This window comes from Muntiacus reevesi, chromosome 6 (genome assembly GCF_963930625.1).
Source record: "Muntiacus reevesi chromosome 6, mMunRee1.1, whole genome shotgun sequence".
Lineage (NCBI taxonomy): Eukaryota > Metazoa > Chordata > Mammalia > Artiodactyla > Cervidae > Muntiacus > Muntiacus reevesi.
In genome coordinates this window covers 106,492,380-106,519,981 of record NC_089254.1, presented here as the reverse complement: position 1 = coordinate 106,519,981, position 27,602 = coordinate 106,492,380, and the positions used below count along the sequence as shown (strand labels likewise).

The window sequence follows — 27,602 nt, the reverse complement described above, 5'->3', positions numbered from 1 at the left end:
TCTCAGCCAAGATAGAAAGTCCTTGATTTCCCCTAGAAATTGACATTTTTGCACTTTCATAGTCAAATCTTATCTATCTATCTATATACATATATATATATACATATATATATATATATATATATATATATGTGCGGTTTTTTGTGGGGTTTTTTTGGCAGTATTGAGTAGCCTGTGGGATCTTAGTTCCCCCAACCAGGCATCAAACCTGTACCCCCTGCATTGGGAGCACTGAGTCCCAACCACTGGACCACCAGGGAAGTCCCTCATCTATGTCTTTTTCTACTACAGACTGACATCAGGCTGTGTCTTCTTCAAATGAATTCAAAAGATGGATTCAGAGGCCAGGGTGTATCCATTCCTGGTTTAAAATCAACTAAAAGCCAAGCTTGATTTGGAAGTGTTACCAAAGAGTGTCGGGTGGAGGGTCTGGCTGCTAGCCGCTCAAAAGCCAATAAACAGCCCAGGCTGGTGGAAAGGAAAGTCTGCTTTATTTCAGATCCCAGCAACTGGGGGCAGGGGAAGGTGGACGTCTGTCCAAAGGCTAACTCCCAGTTCCCTCCCATAACCAGTGGGGCAAGAGGTTTTATAGACAGAAGGAGGGGGCTACATGCAGAAGCAGAACAGTCAGCTCTGACCATCATCTTCAAATTGGTCACTGGTGGTCTGACCTGCATCATCTTGGCTGTTTTAGATGCAGTTCATCTTTAGGTCCAGGGTCCATGTGTTCCCATTTCTTTGCGGCCAGTTCTCGGAATCGTGGCATCTTCTCTACAGCCTGGACATCAGGTAGCTAACGTCTCCACCTGTTGTTTTGGTATCTATCAGACAGCTCACAGGATATGCTCAGAAAGTCCTTGAGAAAGAACTAAAGGTCCTCAACTATGCTTAATGACTACATTATTGTTATTATTATTTGGTCTCCTTTGACTGTTTTCCTTTGTTTATGTATGCTCTCATTTCTCTGGTTCAACTTATTCTTTGACTAAAGTTTTCTGCAGACAAAAGGCAGGCAGAGGACGTCGAGGGGGAGCAAGGGCTACGGGGTCCTGCTCCACTTCAGAAGCACAAGACAATTCTCTGGAAAGCCTGCAACTTAGAAAAGCAGGTGTATTTTCAAGTGTTTTGTTTCCTGTGAATGCCATGTACTGCTGTTTATGAATGCCGTCTGTACCTGTTTACCAAATAACAAAAATATTGCCTCTAACTTCGGTTCATTCCTACTCAGCTCCTTTTGAATAAAGCCACTTGAGTCAGAGGAATCAGAGTGTAAACTTGGCTTCAACTTGGCGTCCTTCCGCTCAGCTCCAGATCAAATCTGGGTCACAGATAAATTTGGTGCCTCTGGAGCTGGCCAGAGAAGTCTCCGATAGTCTCAGAACTTGTTTGCCTTCTCTGTCTCAAAACATGAGAAGGAAGTTTCCCCTTAGCAGGATTTAATAAGGCTTATTTTGGAGATGTTATTAGACATTAAAACACTGTAACATGTTGCATTACCTCATCTTAACATTCTATCAGTATTAAATTACTACATTCAATAGATAATATACCAAGTAAAATTCATTTCAAAAAGAACACTTGGCTGATTTGCATTGATGTTTGGTAGAAACCAACACAATTCTGTAAAGCAATTATCCTTCAATTAAAAAATAAATAAACTTAAAATTAAAATAAATTAATAAAGCAAGCTTTCGCCCCATTAAAAAAAAAGAACACTTGAAAAGTATTGCATTTCATAGCATCTCAAGTACCCTAAGTGATTTTCACTCACCAAGATGCTGCTTACAATATCATCCTTGCTGTGTGCCCACTTACAGTAACAGACATGTTATATCTATATACATAACAGAAAGTCATATACAAAATCATTGCAACGAATTGGCATGGTTTATGAGTCAGATGGAGTTGTGAGAAGTCCTTAGGGTTAAGTGCAGTTCCGTTCAGTTCAGTTGCTCAGTCGTGTCTGATTCTTTGTGACCCCGTGGACTTCAGCACAGCAGGCTTGCCTGTCCATCACCAACTCCCGGAGTTCACTCAAACTCGTGTCCATAGAGATGGTGATGCCATCCAGCCATCTCATCCTCTGGCGTCCCCTTCTTCTCCCACCTTCAATCTTCCCCAGCAAACCTGGCATCAAAACGAAATGATAGGCTACCGCAAGGATGTAGGGAAAATAATTCCATAGCCTATTGTTTGAAAAAAAATAGGGAACTCTTTTTAAGTGCAAAGACCTAGCTTGTGCTCACCATCGCCCTCTAGTGGTAGATCCTGGGGTGCGTTTAACGGGTTCATTGGGAACTTTTGAACAACCAACCTTCTTTCTGACCATTTTGATTTAGGAAAATATTTCGCACTCATGAAGCTGACTTTTTAAATGCACTTGATAAAGATGCGATCAGTTTGCTGAATTTCCTTGAAAGAGTCATCATAATGGTAGGTTACATTAATGGTAAGGTGCATCCACTGATTAAAATCCAGGTTTCATTTGCAGCCACATGAAAACATTAAAAATGGCACCCTGATTTCTTATCCTTTCATACGTTTAGTCTCAAGAAGGAGATTTTTATTTTTTCAGCTTACCCATCCTTTAGCCTTGTCCTTTCTATCACAAAGGTACCTGATTATAGAGTCACAGACAAAAACTTGTCTTTTCAAAATATCGGGTTGAGTGCACAGCACCAAGTTTTAGGACCTGGACTCTGCTGCAGACTGGAGGCTTTGCTCTGTAAAAATAGAAGTGGTACCTAGAGGAGTGTGCAAGGCCCGGCTGCTCGCTGCACAAAAGCCAGTAAACATGCCGGGTTGGGGGAAAGGAAAGTTTGCTTTATTTCAGATGCTGGCAACTGGGGGGAGAGAGTTGCGGACATCTGTCCAAAGGCCGACTTCCCCCCACTGGCAACCAGCGGGGCAAGCGCTTTTATAGACAGCAGAGGCAGTAAGGCGGAACGACCAGCAGAAACAGCACCATCAGCTCTGGCAGTCATCTTCACATTGGTCCTCGCTAGTCTGACCAGTGTCCCCTTTAGGTCCAGTTAATCTTCAGTTCCAGGGCCCACTGGTTCCCGTTTCTTTGAGGCCAGTTCTCGGAATCGTGGCAGCTTATGTTGTGGGTACAGTCTCCACCTAGGGTTTTGGTATCCATAAGACAGCTCACAGGATATGACTCAGAATATTATCTGTGGCCCTCAGAACTCAAGGTCCGTGGCTGTGCTTAACGACTGCATTATTATTACTAGTCTCCTCGGACTGTCTTTGTTTCCACATGCCTCTCTTCTCTGATTAAACCTATTCTCTGACTAAAGTTTCCACAGACAAAAGGCAGGCAGAGGACACGGAGGGACAAGGACCACAGGGTGGTCAGAACCAGGTGAGCGGCCCAAACGAGAGCGGAAGGGTCAAGTCAGAGTCCCCGTGCCAATGACAGCGCTCAGCCCCTGACCCCGCCGGGCGCCCAGACACAACCAGCCAGCGACCCCAGCCACACGCAAGAACTCAGAGGACTCTTTTTTGGAAAAATTGGATGGCTACAAAGAAAAGACCTATGAATAATTCCAATACTGGGGATCATTCAAACAATAATAAAAATTCAGGCTTACCACCTGATTACCCTACTAGGCAGCCCACCAGTCGACAAGGCCTCAAATTTCCCACAAAACTTTCATTTGAGGAATGCTTCCGACATGAAGGACCAAAACTATGAACTGAAATAATGAGCAGATAGAACTTTTATAAAGAAATCCTATCATTACAGGATGGTATTTTTAAATAGGAAAGAGCTTTCTGGTGCTAAAAGACACAAATAAAACTTTAACTTAAAAGCTCAATGAAAGGTTTAAAAGATAAAGTCAAGAATATCTCTCACATTACTAAAATCAGAAACGAAAGCGGAGACATTACTACTGATTGTACAGAAATAGAAAGTATTATGAGGTTACTATGAACAGTTGTATGCCAACAAATTAGATAACTTAGATGAAATGGACAAATTTCTAGAAACATAAAATTTACCAAGAGTAAATCACAAAGAAATAAAAAGTCTGAATAAACCTATAACTAGCAAGAAGATTAAGTCAGTAATCAAAACTATCCCAACAAAGAGTTCAGGATGAGGTGGTTTCACTGGTGAATTTTATTAAACATTTTAAAGAAGTAATATGAGTTATTACTCATATTTTTCCAAAATATTGAAGAAGCAGGAACCCTTCCTAAATAATTTCATGAAGGCAGCATTGCCATGATACCAAAGCCAGGAAGAAAGGAAAAAAAAACTATAAGAAACCTATAGACAAATATCCCTCATGAACACTGATGCAAAAGAAAATCCTCAACAAAATATTAGCAAACCATATTCAGCAGCTATTAAAAGGATTATACATCACGACCAAGTGAGATTCATTCTTGGAATGCACAGATATTGGTTGGCCAAAAAGTTTCTTTGGTTTTTAAGTAAAAATAAAAGACACATTTTACATTTTTAGCAAGCACTTTATTGAATAACATATTCACCAAAATGGTGGTGGAATCATTTTTTTCCACTATCTTCTGCCATTTTCAGGCAACTTCGTTATTCCGTGTCCCCAAAACTTTTTATCTTTTTGAGCAAAGAACTGTTCCAGGTGATTTTTTACAGTCTTCCAGGGAATTGAAGTTTTTTCCATTAAGAGAATTTTGTAAAGACTGAAATAAATGGAAATCTGAAGGTGAAATGACTGGTGAATACGGTCGATGAATCAGAACTTCCCAGCCAAACTGGAACAGTGTTTGCCTGGTCATCAAATAAGCATGCAGTCTTGAGTTCCCCTGACGGAAGATCATGCATTTTCTGTTGACTAATTCCAGACGCTTTTCTTTCGGTTGGTCTAACTGGGAATAGTACTTACTGGAATTAACCTGTTTTCTGGAAGGAGCTCATAATAGAAGACCCCCTTGCAATCCCACCATACACACAACACACCTTCTCTGGACGAAGACTGGCCTTTGGTGTGGTTGGTGGTGGGTCACCTCACTTGCCCCAAGATCTCTTCTGTTCCACATTATTGGACAGTGTGCACTTTTCATTGCCCATCAGAATTTGTTTTAAAAGTGGAACATTTATGTTTAAGTAGAGAATTGCATGTGGAAATATGGTCAAGGTTTTTTTTTTTTTTTTTTTTTTTTTTTGCTTAACATGGAAGCCAAACATCAAAGCAGTGAATGAACATCATCAAGCTGGTGCAAATGATTTTGAACGCTTGGTATGTACATTTCAAGTGTGTCGGCTATATCCCAAGTTGTATAATGTTGATTGCTCTCAATCAATGTCTTGATTTGATCAGTATCAACATCATCTGACCTACCTGACCCAGGGAGCAGCGTCCTGTGTGAAACTCTGCAAACCACTTTTGACACTTTCAGTCAGTCACAGCGCCTTCTCCATATACTGCCCAAACCTTTTATTTTTGCATTTTTACCTTTCCTGAAATAATAATAAAACATAATACCCCCCAAATATTGCTTTTTTTCTTCCATCTTCCATATTAAAATAGCTACACAAAAATTCACCAATTTTGGTAAGTTTCTTTTTTAAATGCATGCTGATAAGACAGCTATCACAATACAACCTAACAAAATTATTTCAAACGAAGTTAAAAACAATTCAGTGCCCTTAGAACTAGATTACGGGTGGGGGTGGGGGCAGGGAGGGAATGAACAAATTTCTTGACCAACCCAATATTTCAACATATGAAAACTCATCAATGTAAAAACTGTATTAACAGAATGAAGGGAAAAAAACCACATAGGGAATCCCCTGGAGGTCCAGTGTGTAGGACTCTGCTTTCCCTTCAGAGGGCACAGGGTCAATCCCTGGTCGGGGAACAGACATCCCACAAGCCTCACAGTGCAGGGGGAAAAAAAGATTTTTTTTTTCAACTGAAACAGGAAAAGCATGTGACAAAATTCACTATCCTTTCATGATAGAACCACTCAACAAACCAGTAATAGAAGGAAATTATTTCAACTTAGTAAAAGCCATATATAGGAAACTCATAGTGAACATCATACTCAAATGACAAAAATAGCTGAAATCTCCTTTAAGATAAGGAACAAGGGAAAGGAGGTCTGCTTTTACCTCTTCTAGTCAACAAAATACTGGAAGTTCTAGACAGAGCAACAGAGCAAAGAAACAGTAAGTAGATAAGCTGAACTTCAGGAAAATTAAAAGCTTATGGACACTACAAACAGATTAGAAAAGCAGCCCATAGAGTGGGAGAAAGTATCTGCAAATCATATATCTGATGAGGGATTAATGTGTATTTGCAAATCATGTATCTGATGAGGGATTAACGTGCAGAACATATAAAGAACTCCAACAACTCAACAACAAACAGACAAGTTAAAATATGGTCAAAGGAGTTGCACAGTCATCCCTCCAACGAGGGTATACGAATGGCCAGTAAGCCCAAAAGAGCAGCTGAAAGGAACAGGAAGATTTGAAAAAGAAGCAAAAAGAATGTCCAGAAAAATTTTAATGGAACTTAAAGTGTAATAGCCTGATGAAAAGCGGATTATACATAACTGGATCAGAAATTAGTGCACATGGAAAACAATGATGAAGGATTTGACCTCCTTTTACCCGTCTGCTGGTCTCCGCCTTCAGCACCCTGGTTTCTGCCGCGTTAATTGCCAGCTTCCATCGTCTCTCTCCTACTGAGGGCGTCCGGCACCTGAACTTGGCTCCCCTCTTGTCTACCCTCCACACACTGGCCAGAGTGAGTTTTCAACAACGCTATTTGCTTTGTGATTTTTAAACTTTTAAAAAATTGCTTTTACAATCAACAAATTACCTGGACGGTATGAGACTGTACAGATACGAAGGGCATGGTGTTTTTCTCTCTCCTTCCTCTTTCCCCTCTCGGAGGAACCAGACAGTTCCTCTCCTCAGAGGCAACCACTGCCACAAGCTTTTTGTTTCTCCTTCTAGAAACACGCCACGCATGTATGAGCACAGGTAGACACATGTCATTCGTGATGATCGCTTGACATGCGGCCAGTGTGGCTGAGGTCTTGCAGTTTTCAAACAAGAGACCAGTGTTTCCCGTGTTGCTCCATTCCACTGAATATTGAAAATATTTGTGTTCGTGTTTCTGAGCAGGCTCTATGCAAGTGTCGTGGTTACAGTTAAAATCATTTAGTATTTAAGGGCAAATGCCATGAAACATCACTGGTTTATGAGACTGTTAAAAGAAGTAGAAGACAATGAGTATGTTTTTCTTTGCTAACACTCATTGTTTGAGTCTTGGAAGGGTTTTAAGAGTCGGACACGACTAAGCGGCTGAACTGAACTGAACTGAATAGTAATGGGGCTTCTCCAGATGGCACTAGTGGTAAAGAACCCGCCTGCCGACGCAGGGGACAAGAGGTGCGGGTTCGATCCCTGTGTCGGGAAGATCCCCTGGAGGAGGGCATGGCAACCCATTCCAGTACTCTTGCTTGGAGAATCCCTATGGACAGAGGAGCCTGGCAGGCTATAGTCCATAGAGTCACAAACATGACTAAAGTGACTTAGCATGTGCAAACTGTACTGTTAACTCCAAGATTTTCCTGAAACTAAAAGAACACTGAGACTTCCTTGGGGGTCCAGGGGTTAAGATTCTGCACTTCCAGTGCAGGGGTCATGGGTTCAATCCCTGGTCAGAGAGCTAGGATCCCACATGTCACATGGCAATGCAAAAAAAAAAAAAATCTCAAAAAGAATTTTTACCAGATATTCAACAATCAGAGGTTTTAAATTAGTGTAAGTTTTTTCACCAATATTACACTCCTATAAGCCAAGGACTTTTCAGGTGGCACTAGTGGTAAAGAATCCACCCACCAATGCAGGGGATTCGAGACATGGGTTCAATCCCTAAGTAGGGGAGATCCCCTGGAGGAGGAAATGGCAACCCACTCCAGTATTCTTGCCTGGAAACTTCCATGGGCAAAGGAGCCTGGTGGACTACAATCCACGCGGCCGCCAAGAGTTGGACATGACTGAGCGACTGGGCACATTTTGAAATCTTTGTCAGGAGGACCCGGATGTGTGAATTTCTGCTTTCAGCCGTGATGTTCGGGAAGATCATTAACCACCAGTAAACAGCTAAGTGCTGTCGCTGCTTGCCTGGGTCACTTGATGCTGAGCTCATGAATGTACCCTGAGTAACCCCTGAACCGAACTGAACAGTAATGGGGCTTCCCGGGCGGCGCTAGTGGTAAAGAACCTGCCTGCCCATGCAGGAGACAGGAGGTGCGGGTTCGATCCCTGGGTGGGAAGATTCTCTGGAGGAGGGCATGGCGACCCCGCCCTCATCAGCCCTGTGGTTGCCCACCACTCACTCTCCTTTCGCCCACAGGACATTCTCTCTGGCTGAGTGACCTGCACTGTGTGTGCACCCGGCCCCCAGCCTCCTGCCTTGCCCGCTGCCCGCTCCAGCCCTCCTCGCTCACCCCAGGCCTGAGGCAGCCCCCACGAAGGCAGGGTGACTTTCCTGCCTTCCTCAGCGCAAGTCCACCTTGTCTTGGAAGTTTTCTCTGGTCGCCCACCCCCCTGGCCCTCCCCCAGCATGCGGTCCTGTTGTTTCTCTAGTCCCACCGAAAGTTCCTGGAGAACAAAGACCCCAGCTCTCATCTCTGCTTAATGATCATTGACAACTCGCAGATGGGACTGAAATGTCCAAGGTGGGACTTCAGCCCCCAGAACTGGCTAACTGAAGCCGAGGATCCTTCTGGCACCCCCAGGGCACGCTGCAAAGGAAGCTCTGGGCTCCACGTAGAGAACCCTGCCAGGGCTGCATGGGGAGGGGACCAAACGCGGGGTCACCCGTCCCTTTCCACACGTCTCCCCGTGTAATCCTCAAAACAGCCCCCTAGCGGGAGGGCCTCTGGCCCCCACATTGCAGAGAAGGGAGCAGAAGGTGCAGGAGTCCTGCCAGTTAAACCAGGTTATCTCTGTGGGGGCTTCCCTGGTGGCTCAGCTGGTAAAGAACCCACCTGCAATGCAGGTGACCCTGGTTCGATCCCTGCATCGGGAAGATCCCCCTGAGAAGGGATGGGCTACCCCCTCCAGTATTCTTGGGCTTCCCTAGTGGCTCAGCTGGTGAAAGAATCCGCCCGCAATGCGGGAGACCTGGGTTCTATCCCTGGGTTGGGAAGATACCCTGGAGATGGAAATGGCTACCCATGACTCCAGTATTCCGGCCTAGAGAATTCCACGGCCTGTATAGTCCATGGGGTGGCAAAGAATCGGACACTGAGCGGCTTTCACCTGCTCTCTGTGGGGGAGGGCAGAGGGCCCAGGACTCGGGTAGCAGCGGTCCCAGTGGCTTGTTCTCATTTGCTCGGGAGCAGCAGGAGCTGAGCCCCTGTTTTCCCCTGACCCCCCAGCAGCCTTCGGAACCCCACCACACCGCCCTCCACCCACACGTGAGACCCCGTGAGCCCATCGCCACCACAGATGGGAAGCGATCCTTCACGCCTGACGTGTTTGCTGGTGTCGGAGGCTGTCAGGCCCCGGAGACCCCCTTCCTTCTCCCTGTGGCTCCAGGGTGCAGGAGAATGGTTCAAATGACTCCTCGAGGTCTCCTGGGATTTGAGGACGTCTGGATTTCTGGGAAGAATTTTCTGAAATGAGTGTCTTGGGGACGGCCTGGAGGAGCCTGAGGGGAAGGGGTAGCCCTGTTCCTGGGGGCAGGGCAGCGCCCGGGCTGGGGCCAGTCCGCTGGGCCAGCAGGAGGGGACGGGAGGGCAGGGCAGAACAGCACAGGGCGGGGATGAGGAGGGAAGTCCCGGGAGGGCCGTCGGCCAAGGCCAGTCCGCGGGCGGGGAGGAGCCGCGGGGCGCTGGAGGGGGCCCAGGAGGAGGTGGGAATGGGAGGAGACGGAGACGGGCGCGCCGTGGGGGGAGCCTGACGGTGCCGGGAAGAGGCTGAGGCCGCAGGGGAGACCCCGAGGTGCGGGAGAGGAGGTGAGGAGGGGAGCGCGGGGCGGGCAGAGGGCGCAGCTCCGGAGGCCGGCGTTTGTCGGCTGCACCTCGAGCCCTGTCCTGTCTCCGAGGCGATGGCCTGGCACCTTTTCCCGGCAGGGGCTGGGTCTCCACACTTGGGGCTTTCTGGTCCTCGGGAGGCTGCTCCTGGACAGAGTTCTCACAGAGGGTCTGACCCTCAGGCGGCCCCTGTCCCCCGTCACACAGACTGAGGTGCGGGGTTGGTGGGCTGGGAGAGGAAGGCTCTGGAAAAGAACAAGGCAAGGGAGGGAGAGTCTGCCTAAGAAGACAATGGAGGTGGGGCGGAGGAGGGACCCCCATTTTCTGGGGGGAGCGTGGGAGGGCGGGCCGAGGTGGTGCGGCCGATGGGATCAGGCTTTTTCAGCAGGGCGAGGGTTAAGTGGGCTCCTGGCGCCCACCGCCCTGGGCCCCTCCCACGTGTTTACGTCCTCCCCAAAATATTCAGCCTCCAGCTAGCCTCCATTCCTTCCCCTACACCCGAGCTGTGGGCCTCGGGACGCCGTGGAGCCAGCAGTCTGGGCACAAGGAGTGGGAGAGGGGGTGTTGGAGAGAAAGTGGACCAGAAAACAGGAGAGAGCGCTGGAGTGGGCAACAGCACTGCTCCCCAGCTGCTGGTCTGAGGACTGGAGCCGACCCAGCACCTACCTCGGACAGGGCCAGCCTGGGCCGGGCCTGGGAACAGCGGGGCCGGATGGGAGGAGAGGGACGGGCCAGGGCAATACCAGGGGGTGGGGACAGGGGTCTGCAGGGCCACTCCGTGTCCCCCCACCTCTGCCCAGAGCTCACCAGACGCGGCCCCTGAGCCACAGGGCCCGGGAGCGGTGGCCCCTCCTCCAGACCCACGCACAGCCCTCCGCAGGGTCCCCGGGAGAAGGAGGTGAAGCCATGTGGCAGCTGCTGCTCCTGCTGGCCCTGGGGCTGGGCGCCATGGGCTTGGACAGGGCGGAGCTCACGGAGGCCCAGCACCGGGGCCTGCAGGTGGCCCTGGAGGAGTTCCACAAGCATCCGCCTGTGCAGTGGACCTTCCAAGTGACCAGCGTGGACAGTGCCATGGACATGGTGAGCACCAGCCCAGCGAGGGGAGGGCGGGGACGGGGATCCGGAGACTGGAACATCCCCCTGCCCCGAGAGCGGGTGCAACGATGCTTGGGCCCCTGAGAGCCGCCCAGCTCTCCAGAGAGAGGCTGCCAGACCAGCTGCCCACCCCCCCGCCCCGGGGAGTGCTGCTGCCTGCTGGGGAGCAGGGACAGGTCAAACCCGCAACAGCCCTGCTGGCTCAGCTGGGCCACGGGCTTTCCTCTTGTCTGTCGGCAGCTCTTCCCAGCCGGGCAGTTTGTGAAGCTGGAGTTCAAGCTCCAGCAGACGAGCTGTCGGAAGAAGGACTGGAGGAAAGCAGACTGCAAGGTCAAGCCCAACGGGGTGAGTTGACGGCAGGGCGCGTGCTCAGGGCGGGAGGGGGCGATGGCTTCACAGCTGGAGAAGTCTGAGGGTAGAGACCCTGGGCGGGGCAGCCTCCCAGGCTCTGACCTGCCTGCCTGCCTGCGCCCCTGGCGGTGATGGCTGTGGGTGGGCTGAGGGGGCCCGGGACAGGCAGGAAGACGGACACACAGGCTCCAGAGCGGGTCCACCCCAGGCTGTAGGTCACTGGGGGAGGGACGCCGTGGTCCCCACCCTAGGCCTGGTGAGCTTCCCATTTCTCATGAGTTTTCAAGGGGACATGGCCCGGCCTGGGCTGACTCCTAAGAGGGTTTGACTGTCATCAGCCACATTGGGGGCCAAGTCACTGCCGTGCAGGTGACCCCTGGGCCCGGAGCACAACCACCTCTGCCAACCACAAGTCCTGTTCCTGCACTGGCTCGTCAAGGCCTGCGTCACCTCCCTCTGCTGAAGGAGTGCTGGATTAGACTAGTGCTTTCTGGACTTTTACACCAGGATCCCTGTGTTCAATTCAAATCTTGCAAGAGAACAGAAAACACAAATGTAACAGATGGCAGCACAGCGGAAGCCAGGTGGGGAGAACCTGGCTGTGTCAGACACAGACAGACACACAAACAAACACACGGTTTGAAAACTAAGTGCCGCCTACACACAGACACACACACACAGTTTGAAAACTGCAGGATAGTTCTGACTTCTGAAAATTCCCAGCCCAGAGCTAGGTTGTGCCTGGACCCAGCTGGCCTGCCAAGGGAATGGGCCCCACTGCAGGCTGGCCCCAGGGTCCGCCCTCACGGGGCTGCAGGCCTCCCTTCACCCCTTTCCTCTCTGGCCCCCACGCCCCCTCCGCAGAGAAAGCGGAAATGCCTGGCCTGCATCAAGCTGGACTCAAAAGATCAAGTCCTGGGCCGGATGGTGCACTGTCCCATGCAGACGCCGGCTCAACGGGTGAGGAGGGGGCTAGTAAGGTGGGGCGAGACTGGGTCTTGGGAGAGGCCCGGATGGAGGGGTGCGGGGGGCTGAGGAGGGGCTCTGGGCCCGGCCCAGGCGCCCCCTGGGGCGGGAGCGGGGGCGGTGAGTGCTGGCCGGAATGGTGCGGCTGGAGAGGCCCTGTGCCCGCAGGAGCTGGAGGAGGCCCAGGCCACCCAGTGCAGCAGGGTGGAGCATGCCGGCGAGGACCCCCACAGCTACTACCTCCCCGGACAGTTCGCCTTCATCAAAGCCTTGTCCCCCTGAGCTGAGGTCTGGTGGGTAGGCGGCCAGGAGGGAGGGGGACGGGAGGACTGAGAGGGCTCTGGAGCTGGGCTGCGGGAGGCAGGGGGACAGGGGCTGGGAGCCTGCGAAGACCGCCTCCCTCACGCCCCGCCTGTTTCTCTTCCCTTTCCTCTAGAAGTCACCCGGCTTCCTGGAAGGAAGGGAGGTCACCAGTGAAAGCCCGCCTCCCTCCTCTGCGCCCTGGGGAGGGGCCACCCCTGACCCCTGAACTAATAAAGCTGCGCTCAGCTGAGTTCTCACGCTCCCTCACATTCCCTCCCTCCCCCAGCTCGGCTGCAGCGTGGCCTGTGTGTGAGCAAAGGCCCTGGTGCTCCGGCCTCACGGGGAGGAAGCAAAGCCCCGAGGTGGGGGGTGGGAGGGGGCAGGACCCAGCCGCCTGGACACCCAGAAAGCCGCAGACACCTCCTCCTTGCCCAGGGGAGGCCAGAGGCGGGGGTGGGCGTGGAGGACCCAGGCTTGCTTTCAGGGGCTCCCTCTTGGGAAAACAAGCACGCTCACGTGTACTGATACAAACTAAAACATAATTTAATAGGGATGAGCATGGGTGGGAATGGCGACAGTGGAGGTTCCAGGGAGACCCAGGATCAAGGGACACAGCAGAGAGTCACCGGATAGGAGAACCTGGAAGGTGGATAAATGCGGCTTCCACGGCCAGCTGGCGGAGCTCAGCATCGCCCTCAGCGGCCTTCCCCGCCTTGCCCACCTGCAGCCTTAGGACTAAGCCACTTTCTTCCCCCGAGCCTCAGGCTCATGCAGCCGGGACGGGCAGCAGCTGTGGCCACGGAAGGGGCCAGGGACCTCCTCCCAGGCGCACTGTGTAGGTGACAGGACAGCCTCACGCTGAGCCGGCTGCTTGGGGAGGACCCGAGGGAGGTACGTCTCTGACAGACAGCTGGAGAGTTTTCCTTGTAGGGCAGCAAGCAGCGGGACAAAACCGTTCCAACAAGCAGGAAGGCCACCGAGCGCCCCGGGGCGCCTTCAGAAGACGAAGGAGGCGGCGGCAGCGCCCGCGGGGCCGAGCACCCGCTCCGCCTGGGCCAGACTGTCCCGGGCCCGGCGGTCCAGGTCGTGGCACTCCTGCAGCGTGTCCTGGAACTGGCGGCAGGCCTCCTCCAGGATAGAGCTGCTGCGTGGGGGCCAGGCCTCCCAGTAGCTGGGCTCCACCCAGGGCTGGGCCTCCGCCGGCCGGGGGGCAGAGGTGCCAGGGCCGGGGCGCAAGGAGCTGTCGAGGTCCCGGCACAGCTGGTAGAAGTCGCTGCCGCGCCCACTCACACGCTCGCCATCGAGGACCTTCAGGCCGGGCAGCAGCTCGCGCACTGAGGCCCAGTAGCAGGGGCTGGCACACAGCGGGTTGCTGAGCCGCGCCAAGGGGTCTCGGAGCCGCAGGCGCTCCAGACCCCGCAGCCCCGCCAGGCACTGCAGCTGTGCGGGCCCGGCTAGCAGGTTGCCCGCGGCGTTGAGATGCTGCAGGTTCTCGCAGGCGGCCAGGGGCTCCAGGCCCGTCAGCCGGTTGTCGGCCACATTGAGCACGGCCAGCTGCCGCAGGGAGGCCAACGGGCCCAGATGGGTGAGCGCGTTGCCCGACAGGTCCAGCCACTCGAGGCCCAGGCACTCCCCCAGGCAGCCCAGGTCCACCAGACCCAGGCCCCGCAGCTTGAGCAGCAGGATGGACTCCAGGGAGAACTCGCCCGAGCGCGCCTTGAGCAGCTGGGGCGTCACGCGCACCCCGTCGGCCTCTCCTGACTTCTCGCCCCGAGGCTCCATGAGACCAAGTGGGTCTGAGGGGCTGGGGGCGTCGGGCAGCTGCGACGCAGGTGCTGCTGGCAGTCAGCGGGCTGCTCACCCCACGCGTCGCCCCCTCCACTCAGCCTGGGCCCGGGTTGGACGCATCTCCGGCAGCCCCACTCAAGGGCCAGCAGGTCCCTAAGGCGAGACAATCGAACAGTGAGCGGGCCTTGAGCACCGCGGAGCTCCAACAGGGGATGCGTCCGTGACCACCCCTCCCCTACCACCAGGGTTAGCTGCCCAGGGGGACCGGAGGACTCCAGCCCAAGGCGCAGGAGGGCCAGGAGCCCCACGGCGGGAGCCGGCCAGGCACAGGCCCCCACCTGAGGGGGTCCCAGATGGAGTTCAGGCCCGACGCTACAATCCCTCCACGGTCCCGTGTGCACAATCTCTTTCCTTTCCTTTTCGGTAACTGCTCGTATCATGAACTGAGACAGTTCTTCTCAAATCCTTTCAAGCTATTTTTGAATAGACAATAGGCCCCCAGGATCGCCATCTCCTTTGCTTCCTTCCTGTGAATGCCCTGCCTTTGCAAACACAGTTGAGAGCACCTGGGCCTTGCCTTATTCCCTCCAAGGTGTTCTCAATTCGAGTTTTTTCACCACCATTAGTGAACTCAAAATGGGTTCGGGGTTCCATGGGCTCCCCCCACCGATGGCAGCTGTGGGGGCTGAATGTCCAGCCTTCAGTCCTAGACAAGGAAGCTGGGGTCGAGGGAGTGAGTGGCAGCACCGCCAGGGCCCATGCCTTTGCTCCCCGACCCCTGTCCGACAAGACCAGCACTTCACTCTGGCCTCAACAGAATGTCCCTTCCCGTAAGCCAGAGAGCATGGTTCCAGCCACAAACGTGACACCGTTTCCCAAATAGGCAAAGAGGGGCTGGGGAGGGAAGGCGGAGCAGTCCAGGAAGCCGTCCTGGAGGCAGGGGCAGGGTGGCCCCGATGCTGGCTCCAGAAAAGGGGAGGGAGGGGACTTCCAGGCTGCCAGTGGACATCAGATGGGCAGACACCCAGGGGCCACCGCAAGCCCAGAGCCCGAGGGAGGCAGCCAAGGGGGAGGGGGACCCGCCATGCCAGAGGAGCACAGAAGGGTCAGGGTTCAAGCATAGAGGAAAACAAGTAGAGACCTCTGCTCCAAATGGCAGCTCCCCAACCTGCAGACCGGCCAGGCCCAGGCCAGGCAGGGTGGTGCCCGCGGAGAACCAAGGGGCCATTCACTCCTGCGTTTACAAAGCCCGGGGCTCCAGGGTCGTGGTCAGGCTCCCAGGCTGTGTCTCCATAGCAACACCACTTCTCATCCCCCCCCCCCCACCAAGGAAACCAGACCCAGAGCTCTTCCCACACCCCCTAGGAAGCTGGGGGGCTGCCAACACATCCCGCCTCCACCCCACCTCTGAGAAGGGGGTCCCACATCTTTAATATGCCGCGGTCCAGCTCTACCTTCATTTCCAGCAAAGTTTCGGTCTCAAAGCACTGGGGTATCTGCTAAGAAGCCTGGCTCACTCCGTGGAAGCGTCTGCTAGGATTTGTTTGTAAGCAGCGGGGCGATGCGGTCACCACCGCGTCAGGTTAAACCTGATCTGGCCCACAGGGCGAGGGGCACGTGAGGGGCACTGGACCTGCCATAAACGCAGGAGCCGGGGACCGGGACCCCGCAGCAGACAGCGAGCCACGGGGAGGAGGGAGCATGTGGCCTCGGAACCTGGCCACGCGACCAGATGCCGGGCTCCGTCTCAGGCCCGTGGGTGCAGAGGATGATACGCAGGGTGCCCGGAGTGAGTCCAGGCAGACGGGGTCCAGGTGCCGCCTGGGTCGAGGTGTTGCCTCTGCCATGTGCCCACAAGAGGACAGGAGTGATCCCCCCATTTGGGGGAGCGAACTGCCCCTCGTGGGGCATGTCCGCTCCAGAGCCTGTCGGGACCCTCCAGCCTCTCACCCCCTCCTTCCGCTCGCCTCCTCACACACCCCCTGCCGCTCCGGTCCAGGTTTCCCCTCTTTAGGAGCGTGGAGGAGCCACTGGGGGTGACGCCACACCGTAAGGGTTCCTCTCCCGAGAGCTGACCGAGGGATGGCGGCACTGACCAATATACGTGGCCCCCAGGACAGCCCCTCCCGACCCCCCTTCCCCCGCACACATGCCTTCCAGCAGTGGCGAAGATGCCACCTGAGCACAGAGTGCAGGTGACTTCAGGTCATGCTGTTGCAATCACTGAACACAAGCTGCACAAGGCTTTCTTCAAGAAGGGGCCATGGGACCCTGCTCAAATGAACACACAGCAGACTGCCTAGTACAGAGGCTTACGATCTCAAGGTAAAGAGTTCACGGAGGCTGCTGAGCAAAAAAACGATTATGGTGACTTTCCCCTGCTGCCTGCCCTTCTCAGTAACTTTGAGTGGTAACTCTGAGAAAGCTGCCCTCCAGGGCCGGCAGAGCTGACACAGACCAGCTGCGTGTGGGCCCTCCCTACCCGTTGACGCTTTAAAGGGGCACCTCAGCTGTACGCCGGGCGGGACGGCTCGAGTCACCAAGGAACACAGCCCACCTTTCCACGCACACGCCGCCAGCAGTAACGCAAGCAGTGGGCAGATGGAAAACGGCTTCTCCCTGAATACAAAACTGGCAACCCGGCTGGAACTGAGGACCATCCTCATTCTTCTCAAACAGGCTCCAGGGCCTGGCCGTCCCTGTGTGCCGCCCTAGGACAGGACGCTCTGCCCACTCGTCTAGGCAGCTGTCCCCCAGGCAGCTTTCTGGGGCTTCTGAGCACTCAGACTCCCGGCTCTGACCCTCCCGGGCCAGGTCCCTGCGTGGTAAGGAGACGGGTGGGGGGCATGTAGCTGGGGAAATGCTCCAGGTTGGTCTTCAGGGCTGGCCAGACATCCCACCACTTCTCCCAGCAAGCCAAGGGGTCTTCCTGGGCACCCGCTGTCTCATTCTCACACAGGTGCCTCTTGACAATGATGCTGGCCAGGTGGCTCTCCGTGGAGAGGGAGGCGCCGCTCCACTCAGAGGCCAGCAGCCCCACGCTCTCCAGCCACTCCAACGGGCTCTTCTCACTCTGGCCCAGCAGCAACGACATGGAGGAGGGGGTCCGGCTTCTCTGCACGGGCTCCCCCAGGCCCTTCCCTTCTTCCCGGGGCTGGGGGCTCCTCTGTTGCTCAGGGTGGCCTCCGCCCGCCCAGCCTTGGGGCCCAGTAGGGAAGGGGAGGGCGGTGCAGGCTCTTCAGACAGCACGAGCTTTTTCACCCTGTACGCAAGGTCGGCCCCCTCGGGGAGGATGGCATCGATCCTGCCCCTGAAGCGGGGGGTCCGGCAGGGTCCTCGCGGTGGAAGAGCTCGGTGAGCTGGCGGTCCGTGGAGAGCTGCAGGGGCCGGGCCGTAAGCCGGCCGCAAGGCCGCGCCCATCTCTCGGGCGCTCCGCTCCAGCGAGACGTGCGGATAGCGCAGCTGGGGCTGCACCAGGCCGAACGCGGCCCGGGCGGCGCGCGCCTCCTCGGCCGCCATCCGGAAGGGCCGCAGGCGCATGACCGGGCTGTAGATCAGGTTCCAGGAGGCGGCCCCCGGCTTTCCCTGCCGCTGTTTCTCCTCGTAAACTCGCGCGGCGGCCGCTGCTGCGCCACCAGCCACTCCGGGAAGCCCGGCCGCGGGGAGCCGGGCCCGAGAGCCACAGGCCGAGCTGTCCCCGCAGCCTGCCCTCCGAAGCGCGGCCCAAGGGCAGGCCGCGGGCCCCGAGCGCCGCCTGACTCCTCGGGCTCCCCGAAGCCCCCTGCCGGCCCCCCGGTGGGCACTGACGCCCACGGAGTCCATGTTCTCCGCCCGGCTGCCACGGAGACTGAGGCAGACGCGGCCGCCCTTGGCCCCGCACCTGGTTGCCCATCTCCTCGTGGAGCAGGGGCTCGGCTTTGTGAGAGAAGAAGGCGGGAGGCGGGAGGCGATAGCAAGGGTCCCCCTGGGCCACGAACCTCCTGAAAGGGCGGAGACAGACAAAGGAGAGCGGCAGGGCCGGGCTGCAGAGGAGCTCGGCGGTGCGGTGGTTACAGGTCCCGGCTTGGGGCTGGCTGGGGGGCATGCATGCCACCTCGGTCCTGCCTGACCGCGCCGTCGGAGGAGTGGCAGGGTCATCTCTGGGGGGAGCAGGTGGGGGAGGCCCACACAGAACCGCATGTCTATCCCTGTCTTCCAGAGGCAAGGCATCAGGCGCTGGCGTTGTGACAGCGGCCCTCAGGAAAGCAGCGGCTACCAGCCGATGGCAGGCCCTTCTGCTGCTTCTCAGGCGGCCCTCCCCGCTGCCCCCCGCCTCCATCCCCGTGCTTCCCTGCCAAGTGACGGGGCAGACGTGAGCACTGGGGCTGCCCCTTCACTTTGCCAGGCCTGACGCTCAACTGGCACGGGTGCCGGTAACCCGGCAGACGTTCCTGCAATTTGACAGTAAAGAAGCGCCTCACATCAGGTGAGGGCCGCTGACCCGGGGTGTCCAGGGGGCCTGGGTGCCCAGCCTTGGCCTCAGCCTGCGCGGTTCTCCCCGGCTTCTGCAGGCAGAGCAGCTTCCGGGCCGGGCGGCTGCTCGCCCACACCAGGAAGCAAGTGTCTCTCCTCTTCTGCTTCTTGAGGTAACGCACTTCTCTGGCCAGACTGGTTACAAGGATGCTGGCCGGCCTCGCCTCCTCACCCTCGCTGGGCTAGCCTGCCTCCAGCCCGTCCGGCCTGGCCGGGGCTGAGTACCGGGTCCCCCGCCTCGTGCCGTCCATAGGACTTCGGCCTGGACACCTTCTTCCCAGGCTGCACAGGGCACTCCTGCCCCCGTGCGGACAGGCCGCGGGGCCGGAGTCTCTCCTTCTGCCCAGAGTGGGCATAACAACCTGCAGAGGGGGCAGCCGAGCCAGGCCTCCCCAGGCAGCGGGCCTGTCTTCTCACTGAGGACACCCAGGCCCAGGAGACCTCCCTCCTGCACCCCCAGAAAGCCTGGTCAGGCACAGGGACCCACGGGCTGCTGGGCAGGGGCGGGCTCTCTTCCTCTGCTGGGGAGGGTCCCTCCCACCCGTCTTCTGGGCCCTGGAGCTTCTGGTCTTCCAGGGGCCACCTCTCCTCTACGTCTGCAAACTCAAGCTGGACCTCAGTCTCCGGCAGGTGCTGCCTGGCACCCTGGCCAAGTCCACAAGGGGCGCTGATAGCTCTGGCATTGGACTTGGGGCCGGGAGGAGCCAGTGGTGGGTGGGGTCGTGGGTCTAGTCCTGGAGGAGTCAGCACGCATGGGGGGCTCTTGCCCCATGGATCCTGAGGGCGCCTGCTTCTTGTGGGGCTTTCTGACTTGTTCTACTTCTGACATGCCTGGGCGCTTGGGGCAGTGAGAACATGGGCCCAGGCTGTAAGGCAAGCGGAAGAGGACGGCTCTCGCCTAGTGGGCTCTCGACTGTGGGCACCACGCCAGGGGAAGTGAGGCCAGAGGTGGGGAGAAGGGAGCGCCCGAGGACCTGAGGAGTCGTGACCACCGGAGGCCAATCCCAGGGCAGAGCTCGCCAGACCCCACCCTTCTTGGCAAGCGAGGCCTGACGTTCACCGGTCCGGACCCAGCAGAACCGTGGCCCTTGAGTGGTGTCTGTCCATCTTCTTTGCCATGCTAACACTGTTTCTTTTTTTTTCAATGTTTATCCAGAACCTAATAGGCACTCGACAACGTCCCTGTGTGCTGAATACAGTATAGAGTAGGCAAGGCTCCTGCATGCAGGTGGCCCCCAGGCTGGCGGGAGAGGCAGACGTGAATGAAACTCTTACTCGCACGACGTGAAGAGAGCCCCAGTGCGGGGTGTATGGGGGCACCGTGGGGCCGTGGGACCCCGGGGGGCTGACCTCACCACGACATAGGGCTCCAAGGCGCCAGGCAGGTTTCCCAGGGAGAGCCGCGGGTGCCTGTACTGTCAGTGAGGCCGCGGGAGCAGAGGGGGCCAGCCTCGGCATCCTGGGCACCCGTGGGGCCCGGGAAAACAGGGCTACCACTCAGTCCTGCGGAGTGAAGCAGCCTGAGGCTTCCCAAGCCTCCATCAGGGCACAAACGACGGGGCAGCTCCTGAAACTGGCGACTCAGGCCTCCAGCATCTCCTCCCCTCGGAGCCTGCTCTGCTCTGAGTCCAGCCCCCACTGCTCCCTGGCACTGCCCCCCACTGACCCCAAGGCCCCTGGTGACCGCAACTTCTCTGCACCAGCCCCACCCGCCCCATCCTCTCGGCCCTGGAAAGCACGGTCTCCTTGGCTTCCTGTCACCGGAGACTCCTTCCCAGCCTCTGCCCTGCTCCTTTTCCTCTGCCCGGCCCTTAATGGCATTTCCTAGTCTCTCCTACCATGCCCTCCCCAACTGGGTCCCTCCACACCACTGAGCGAGTGAGCGCTGCAACCCCCAACCCCGCCTGGCTCACAACCCCCTTGTGGGCTGCCCCTCACCCGCTCTGCCTGCAGTCAGCTCAAGCCAGGGCAGAGACTCCAGTTCACCCAGACACTCAGACCCCACACCCAGGCACTGTCCTCAACTCGTCCCCATTGATTTTTCTGGAGATGAGATCAAATTCAGGACTGCTCTCAAAAGAAAAGAGACACAAAGAAGTCAGAGAAGAAATATGCAGAAAGGAGAAAAGAAAATGAGAAGGAAGGTAAAAGGCCAGTGAGTGAGGATGTGTCTCCCGGGGAAAGAGAAGGTTCAGAGGAGGACAGCGGATCCCGTCCCGGGCACCTGAGAAGAAGGAGCGTGCGTCCCTCCAGCCCAGAGTGAGACGCAGGTTATCCGAGGAGATTTAAGCCAGGACGTTCTGACTCGGTAACGTGAAACGTTCAGAAGGGCCACCAGGGATGGCAGGATGGCCTTCACTGGGGACGAGCCTGCTGGACAGCTCAAGGGAGGTTCGGCCTTGAAAGCAGGTGGATGACACCGAGGAGCCCTGTCCAGCTGGAGAGGCCTCCGGAGAACCGAGAGGAAACCACCCCAGCCCATCACTCGACAACCGAGTCAGCCACCACCACGCCAGGCGCCTGGAGCCCACTGGAGGGGACGCCACGGAGGGGCCGGGTCAAGGCACAGATGAAGGGCCAGACACTATCCTCGTCCAGAGGAAGGGCTCTAGATGTCAGAACCAGACAGACTCACCTCTGCTCCTATTTTGATTGAAGAAACAGAAACCCAGAGCAGAAACATGATGCTCTGTGGCACAGCAGAGGACCGGAGCAGTCCATCGGCTTTGTCGCTCCCAAGAGCGCAGAACAGGGTACCGAAGGCAGGCCTGTGTCCCACCTGCTCACACGGATGAGGGCAGAGAAAAGGATAACACTTGTGAGTCAGGCTGTAACCCAGCGCACACCCCAAAGCTTTCACCCGAGGGCCCTAGTGGACCCCAGGGCACCAATCCTGTTCCGTCCCCGACCAGCCTCGTCCCACCAGTCTGTCTGTATTCTGCGGACACCTTTGACCCACTTGACCATTTAGCAAAAACTCATCAAATATCTACCGTGAGCCAGCACTGTGCCCTAAACATACACACACGGGAGAGGAACTGTCGGCTGGAACGCGGGGCTCAGGACAGCAAGACAACTTGGAAACAGCGAGGCAAGCAGGGCGAGCGCTACAGAGCCTGGGCGGGCTGACCAAGAGGCATAGCGAGTCTGTGACACTGGAGTTTAGTGCTGTCTCTGAAGGGTGGCTCCCCTTGGGCTACTGCTTGAGGAACCCTGTCTCCTGACAGAGCCCTGGGCAGACCCAGAACCCGGGGCGATGGGCGGCACCCACAGTAAAACCCCTGTTTCTCTCCACCGAAGCACAGCAGGATGAGAGCGAGGTGGGCGCTGCGAAAGCTGGCCTCGACTCTACACGAATCCAAAGTGTGACATTTAAAAAGAAAGTCACCCACAAACTCCAGGACTTTGGTTATTAGTGAGAGGTTGTTTGTGACACGTCTCATAACAGCTGACACACACACCTTCGAGGACGATGACAAGGTGGACGGTCTGGGCTGGGGGAGCGGGGGAGGGAACCCACGGAGGCAGGCCTGGCCCTGGGAAGCAAATGTGGGGCAGGGGGCAGGAGAGGAGGAGCAGGTAATGGAGGCAGGACTGCAGGTGAAGGGGCAGTTTGGAGAGCCATGCGGGGGGCAGGTGTGCTTGGGCTGCCGTGAGGAGGAGGAGGAGGGCCTCCCCACTATCCCAGATCAATTACAGATGTGGTGATTTTAAGGTTCTTCTGGAACAAGTCTTTAGGAGTAGATGTGACAGGTACTGAGCTAAAGATGCAGATCCATGGAAAAGTCTCCATAGAAACGGAGCGAAAACACTGGCAGGAGAAGAGAGGGGAGGGTGGTTGCCCAGGCAACACAGACACTGTGGGGAGGGTAGACTCCAAAGGTGCCCACGGGCAGAGGGCAGAGAAATACCTGAGTGATGTTAGGGAGGGCCAAGGGAAGCCCTTCCAGAAAGGACAGATGGGGTCACTTCAGCAGGATGAAGCAGCTGGAGCCCCAGGCTATGCTCTGAGAAGCAGGGGGTGCAGGTGCTTGCAGTGTCAAAGGGTCGGGAGGGGAAAGGCTTAGCTCCATCTCAAAACAGAGCAAAGGTGCAGTGGGAAGATAGGGAGGACTGATGGCAGAAGCACACAGAGGGCGAGGGGCTCAAGGCACAGGTGCGTGGCATGGGGTGGGGGAGGTGGAAGGGGTTATCCTCAGAGACGAGAAAGAATCTATTTTTTTTCCCCCTGTCACAGCAAAGAGACGCTGTGGTGGCAGGCAAGTCCTTGAGTGAGGGCAGGGGGAGGACCCAGGCAGTTTATGCCCAGGAGCCTACAGACTCCCAAGGGGAAGCCATATACTCAGAGAGGCAGCAACCTGCTGGCTGAGCCTGAGGCGGGCAGGGCCTCTGCACTTAACACAGGAGCTGGCTCCACAGATCAGAGGTTTCCTCACCACCCTCACCAGGGGCTTCCCAGGCGGCTCGGGGGTAAAGCATCCACCTGTCCAAGCAGGAGACGTGGGTTCGATCCCTGGGTTGGGAAGATCCCCTGGAGAAGGAAATGGCAATCCACTCCAGTATTCCTGCCTGGACAATCCCACGGACAGAGGAGCCTGTTGGTCTACAGTCACATGGGGCCTCAAAGAGGTGGACATGCCTTAGCACCTCAACAACTCTTACCAGGCCTTTTCCCATGTGCAGGCCCAGAAGGAAAGGGGCCACTTTTCTATTTCTCCTAGGCCTGCCTCACCCCAGTGCCTCGTTTGCAACTCAGCCTACCCTGGGCATTCAGGAACTATGCCACAGGGACGTTGTCACCCTGCTCAGTCACTAGCCCCCACCTCTCTCAGCCCCTGCACTGGGGGGGTGGGTTGGGGTGGTGCCTGTCCACCACCCCCACCCCGACCTGCAGGGGACTTCAAAGCACTGGATGAGCCTTCACATCCTGGGCTTCTCATTCCCCAACCCACTCAAGCTAGGAGGAGACAGAAGATGGTGAAGAAGAGGATGGAACTAGAGGAACAGTGGATATAAAAGCCTAGAGCAAACCACTGTACATTTCAAGCTTTGGTCCCACGTGCACACTTGGCTGCACGCAAACTCTAAAGGAAAGGTTTGAAACAAACATGCAGCATTAGATTTCGCCATATGCAAAAAGTGACACAAAATGAGATGTATTAAACTACACACACTTGGCTCTTTTCTGCGAGGCTGCTCTCCATAGTGGATTGAGAGCCTTAAGTTCCAGAGTCAGTCTATGGGGGCTTAAATCCTGCCTGTGAGCGAAGAGCTGTGTGTTCGTCCCGCTACTGAGCCTCGGTTTCCCCGTCTACACAACTGGGAGAACAGCATCTGCCTCCCTGGCTTGTGAAGGATTAGTGGCGTTCAGTTCAGTTCTGTTCAGTCTTGTGCGACTCTGCGACCCCATGAACCGCAGCACGCCAGGCCTCCCTGTCCATCACCAACTCCCAGAGTTTACTCAAACTCATGTTCATCGAGTCGGGGATGCCATCCAGCCATCTCACCCCTTCTCCTCCCGCCCTCAATCTTTCCCAGCATCAGGGTCTTTTCCAATGAGTCAGCTCTTCGCATCAAGGTACTGAGCGGCAGTTCCAGGCACAGACTCTTTGATGGACACGAGCCCGCTGTTCAGCGCTGGCAGTGAGGACAGGGGAGACCGGGCCGCCCGCTGGGCCGAGGTCAGGACAAGCCGCCTCGGCCCCTGGAATCCGGGAACCGCCACGCCCGCTCCCCGCCTTACCTACTGCCGAGGGTCAGGCCGGCCGGCGGGGCCGACGGAGACTGGACGCCCGCGCCGCTCCCCCGGCAACTGGCAGCGGCCCCTTGGCAGGGAGCAAAGCGCCGCCTCCCAACCCCTCGCGCAGCGCAAGCCCGGGATCTACCACAGGAGGCGCCCAGGGCCCGGCAGAGCCAAGGGGGAGGAGTCCAGGTTCCGGGACGGACTTCCGGGAGCGACAACCCAAAGGATCCTCCGCGCCCACCACAGTCCCGGGGCTCGTACGTTCCTCCTGCCGGCAGTCAGCGCGGAGTGCGCAGGCGCGGCGAGCGCCGGCCGGAAACGGTGGGGGTCTCTCCGGCTCCTCGCCCGAAGTCGCTCGCTGCTTTTCCCAGATAGAGTTTGTTCTAGTGTAAGGGTGCTAGTTTGGAGGGGCGGAAAGGAACTTGTTTGTTTGTTTATAATCGTTCTAGTTTAGCTCTATGGTCTTGGGAGAAGCGCCATGCGCTTCGGACCGATGGCGACCAAGTCTTCCTTTTCCACTGGCCGATCCCCAAGGTCCGTCCCTTCCACCCCGGGGCCTTTAACCCGCTTGAACTTGACTTTTGTGCGTGATTTGAGACGGGGAGTTCATCCGACCTTTTTTTCATTTAGAGAGCTGATCCTCCTGCAGTGTGTATTGCTTCCTCGCTGATTAGTTCTGCCCTCCCTTCTTTCACTCCCATATGCATAGGGATCTATTCGTAGGCTCTATATTCTAATGCATTTCTATTCTATACTAATAGTCTCTCCCTGAAGGAGTACATTTCTGGTTTTTTAAGATATTATTTACATGCAATCAATGTCCCAATTTCAAGTGTGCATTGCAGTGGATTTTGACAAATTTGTTCACCTGCAGAACCACCTTCGCAATCAAGATATAGGATATTTCTATCCACACACACATCCAGTAATAATAAAGTAATAAGCCACTTCACCTTTTCTCAATTAACCTCCCACCCTGTGCCCCCAGGTAACAGCTAATATGCCATTTGTCATGAAAGACTAGGTTTACATTTCCTAATAAAGATATATATAATAAATAATAAAGAAGGCAATCTACATTATGCAGTCTTTTATGTATAGCCTCTTTGACTTAATGCAATGTTTCTGGGATTCAGTCATGCTGATGTATGAATCAGGAACTCATTCATTTTTATTGCTGAGTAGAATTCCTTTATATGAATGTAGCATAATTTGTTTACCCATTCACCCTGTTGACGACTTGGATTCTTTTCAATTCTAGGCTATCACAAATAAAACTGCTATGAACATACCTGTCTGTGTGAGGGCAGAGGTTTTCATTTATCTTTGGTAAGATAGGAGTGACCATGGTGGGGTATATGGTAAATCATGCTTAACTCTGTAAGAAACTGCCAAACTGTTCTCCAAATTGTTTGTGCCATTTTATATTCCTAGGAACAATGTTCAAATTGCCTCAAAATCCTTGTCAACACTTTATTGTCAGCTTTTTCATTTTAGTCATTGGCATTCCCAGGTGAATAATAACATTGGTTACATTTTCAGGTGCTTATTTGCCATTTGTACATCTTCTTTTGTGAAGTGTGGTTGCAAATTATTTGCCTACTCTAAAAAACTGGGTTTCTCTTACTGTTGAATTCTTTATATATTTATATTTGGCTCAGTTCATTACATATTCTGGATATATGCACTGCAGATGTTTTCTCCAAACTTTCTTAACAATGTTTTGAAGACCAGTAGTAGAGATGGCACTGTCTGATCTCACCACCATCATCCCCACACAGAGGAACCAGAGATCAAATTGCCAACATCCGTTGGATCATTGAAAAAGCACAGAGTTCCAGAAAAACATCTACTTCTGCTTTATAGACTACGCCAAAGCCTCTGATTGTGTGGATCACAACAAACTGTGGAAAACTCTTCAAGAGATAGGAATACCAGACCACCTTACCTGCCTCCTGGAAAACCTGTATGCAGGTCAAGAAGCAACATTTAGAACTGGACAGGGAACAACAGACTGGTTTCAAATTGGGAAAGGAGTAAGTCAAGGCTGTATATTGTCACCATGTTTATATGTGGAGTACATCATGTGAAATGCCAGACTGGATGAAGCACAATCTGGAATCAAGATTGCTGGGAGAAATATCAATAATCTCAAGCATGAAGATGACACCACTCTTATGGCAGAAAGTGAAGAGGAACTAAAGAGCCTCTTGATGAGGGTGAAAGAGGAGAATGAAAAAGCTGGCTTAAAACTCAACATTCAATAAACGAAGATTATGGCATCCAGTCCCATCCCTTCATGGCAAATAGATGGGGAAATAACGGAAACAGTGGCAGATTTTCTTTCCTTGGACTCCAAAATCACTGCAGATGGTGACTGTAGCCATAAAATTAAAAGACTCTTGCTCCTTGGAAGAAAAGCTATGACAAAACTAGACTGCATATTAAAAAGCGGAGACATTACTTTGCCGACAAAGGTCCATCTAGTCAAAGCTGTGTCTTTCCAGTAGTCGTGTACAGATGTGAGAGTTGGATCATAAAGAATAGTGAGCACCGAAGAATTGATGCTTTTGAACTGTGGTGTTGGAGAATACTCTTGAGAGTCCCTTGGACTGCAAGGAAATCAAACCAGTCAATCCTGAAGGAAATCAGTTGAAACTCCAATATTTTGGCCACCTGATGTGAAGACCTGATTCATTGGAAAAGACCCTGATGCTGGGAAAGATTGAAGGCAAGAGGAGAAGAGGACGACAGAGGATGAGATGGTTGGATGGCATCACCGACTCAATGAACATGAGTTTGAGCAAGCGCCAGGAGATGGTGATGGACGGGGAAGCCTGGTGTGCCA

At 54.9% G+C, this 27,602-nt stretch overlaps 2 protein-coding genes across 4 annotated transcripts; one reads left to right on the top strand and one right to left on the bottom strand.

Annotated features, from left to right (window-relative positions):
* Positions 1-9,824: 9,824 nt before the first annotated feature.
* RARRES2 (retinoic acid receptor responder 2) lies at positions 9,825-12,961 on the top strand. 3 transcript variants are annotated; one of them, XM_065939373.1, is made up of 6 exons: positions 9,825-9,978; positions 10,877-11,076; positions 11,332-11,436; positions 12,307-12,402; positions 12,577-12,696; positions 12,845-12,961. In XM_065939373.1, exons 2-5 carry the CDS (start codon positions 10,903-10,905, stop codon positions 12,688-12,690), a joined length of 489 nt encoding a protein of 162 aa, XP_065795445.1. In that variant the 5' UTR covers positions 9,825-9,978; positions 10,877-10,902; the 3' UTR covers positions 12,691-12,696; positions 12,845-12,961. The 3 variants fall into 3 exon arrangements, with proteins under 3 accessions (XP_065795445.1, XP_065795446.1, XP_065795447.1); XM_065939374.1 differs by having other exon boundaries at positions 12,577-12,701; XM_065939375.1 differs by having other exon boundaries at positions 9,852-9,978; positions 10,797-11,076.
* A 269-nt stretch (positions 12,962-13,230) lies between these two features.
* Positions 13,231-25,976, bottom strand: LRRC61 (leucine rich repeat containing 61). Its single transcript, XM_065939371.1, has 3 exons — positions 24,755-25,976; positions 21,647-21,790; positions 13,231-14,652 (listed from the first exon to the last, which is right to left on the bottom strand). Exon 3 carries the CDS (start codon positions 14,491-14,493, stop codon positions 13,708-13,710), a length of 786 nt encoding a protein of 261 aa, XP_065795443.1. The 5' UTR covers positions 14,494-14,652; positions 21,647-21,790; positions 24,755-25,976; the 3' UTR covers positions 13,231-13,707.
* Positions 25,977-27,602: the final 1,626 nt, after the last annotated feature.

What these genes read in the sequence shown, in the direction of transcription:
- LRRC61 (XM_065939371.1), bottom strand. Translation starts at nt 14,493, where the DNA reads ATGGAGCCTCGGGGCGAGAAGTCAGGAGAGGCCGACGGGGTGCGCGTG.
- RARRES2 (XM_065939373.1), top strand. Translation starts at nt 10,903, where the DNA reads ATGTGGCAGCTGCTGCTCCTGCTGGCCCTGGGGCTGGGCGCCATGGGC. An exon ending in GCAAGGTCAAGCCCAACGGG is followed by an intron (nt 11,437 to 12,306) that starts GTGAGTTGACGG and finishes CCCCCTCCGCAG; the next exon opens with AGAAAGCGGAAATGCCTGGC. An exon ending in TGCAGACGCCGGCTCAACGG is followed by an intron (nt 12,403 to 12,576) that starts GTGAGGAGGGGG and finishes CTGTGCCCGCAG; the next exon opens with GAGCTGGAGGAGGCCCAGGC.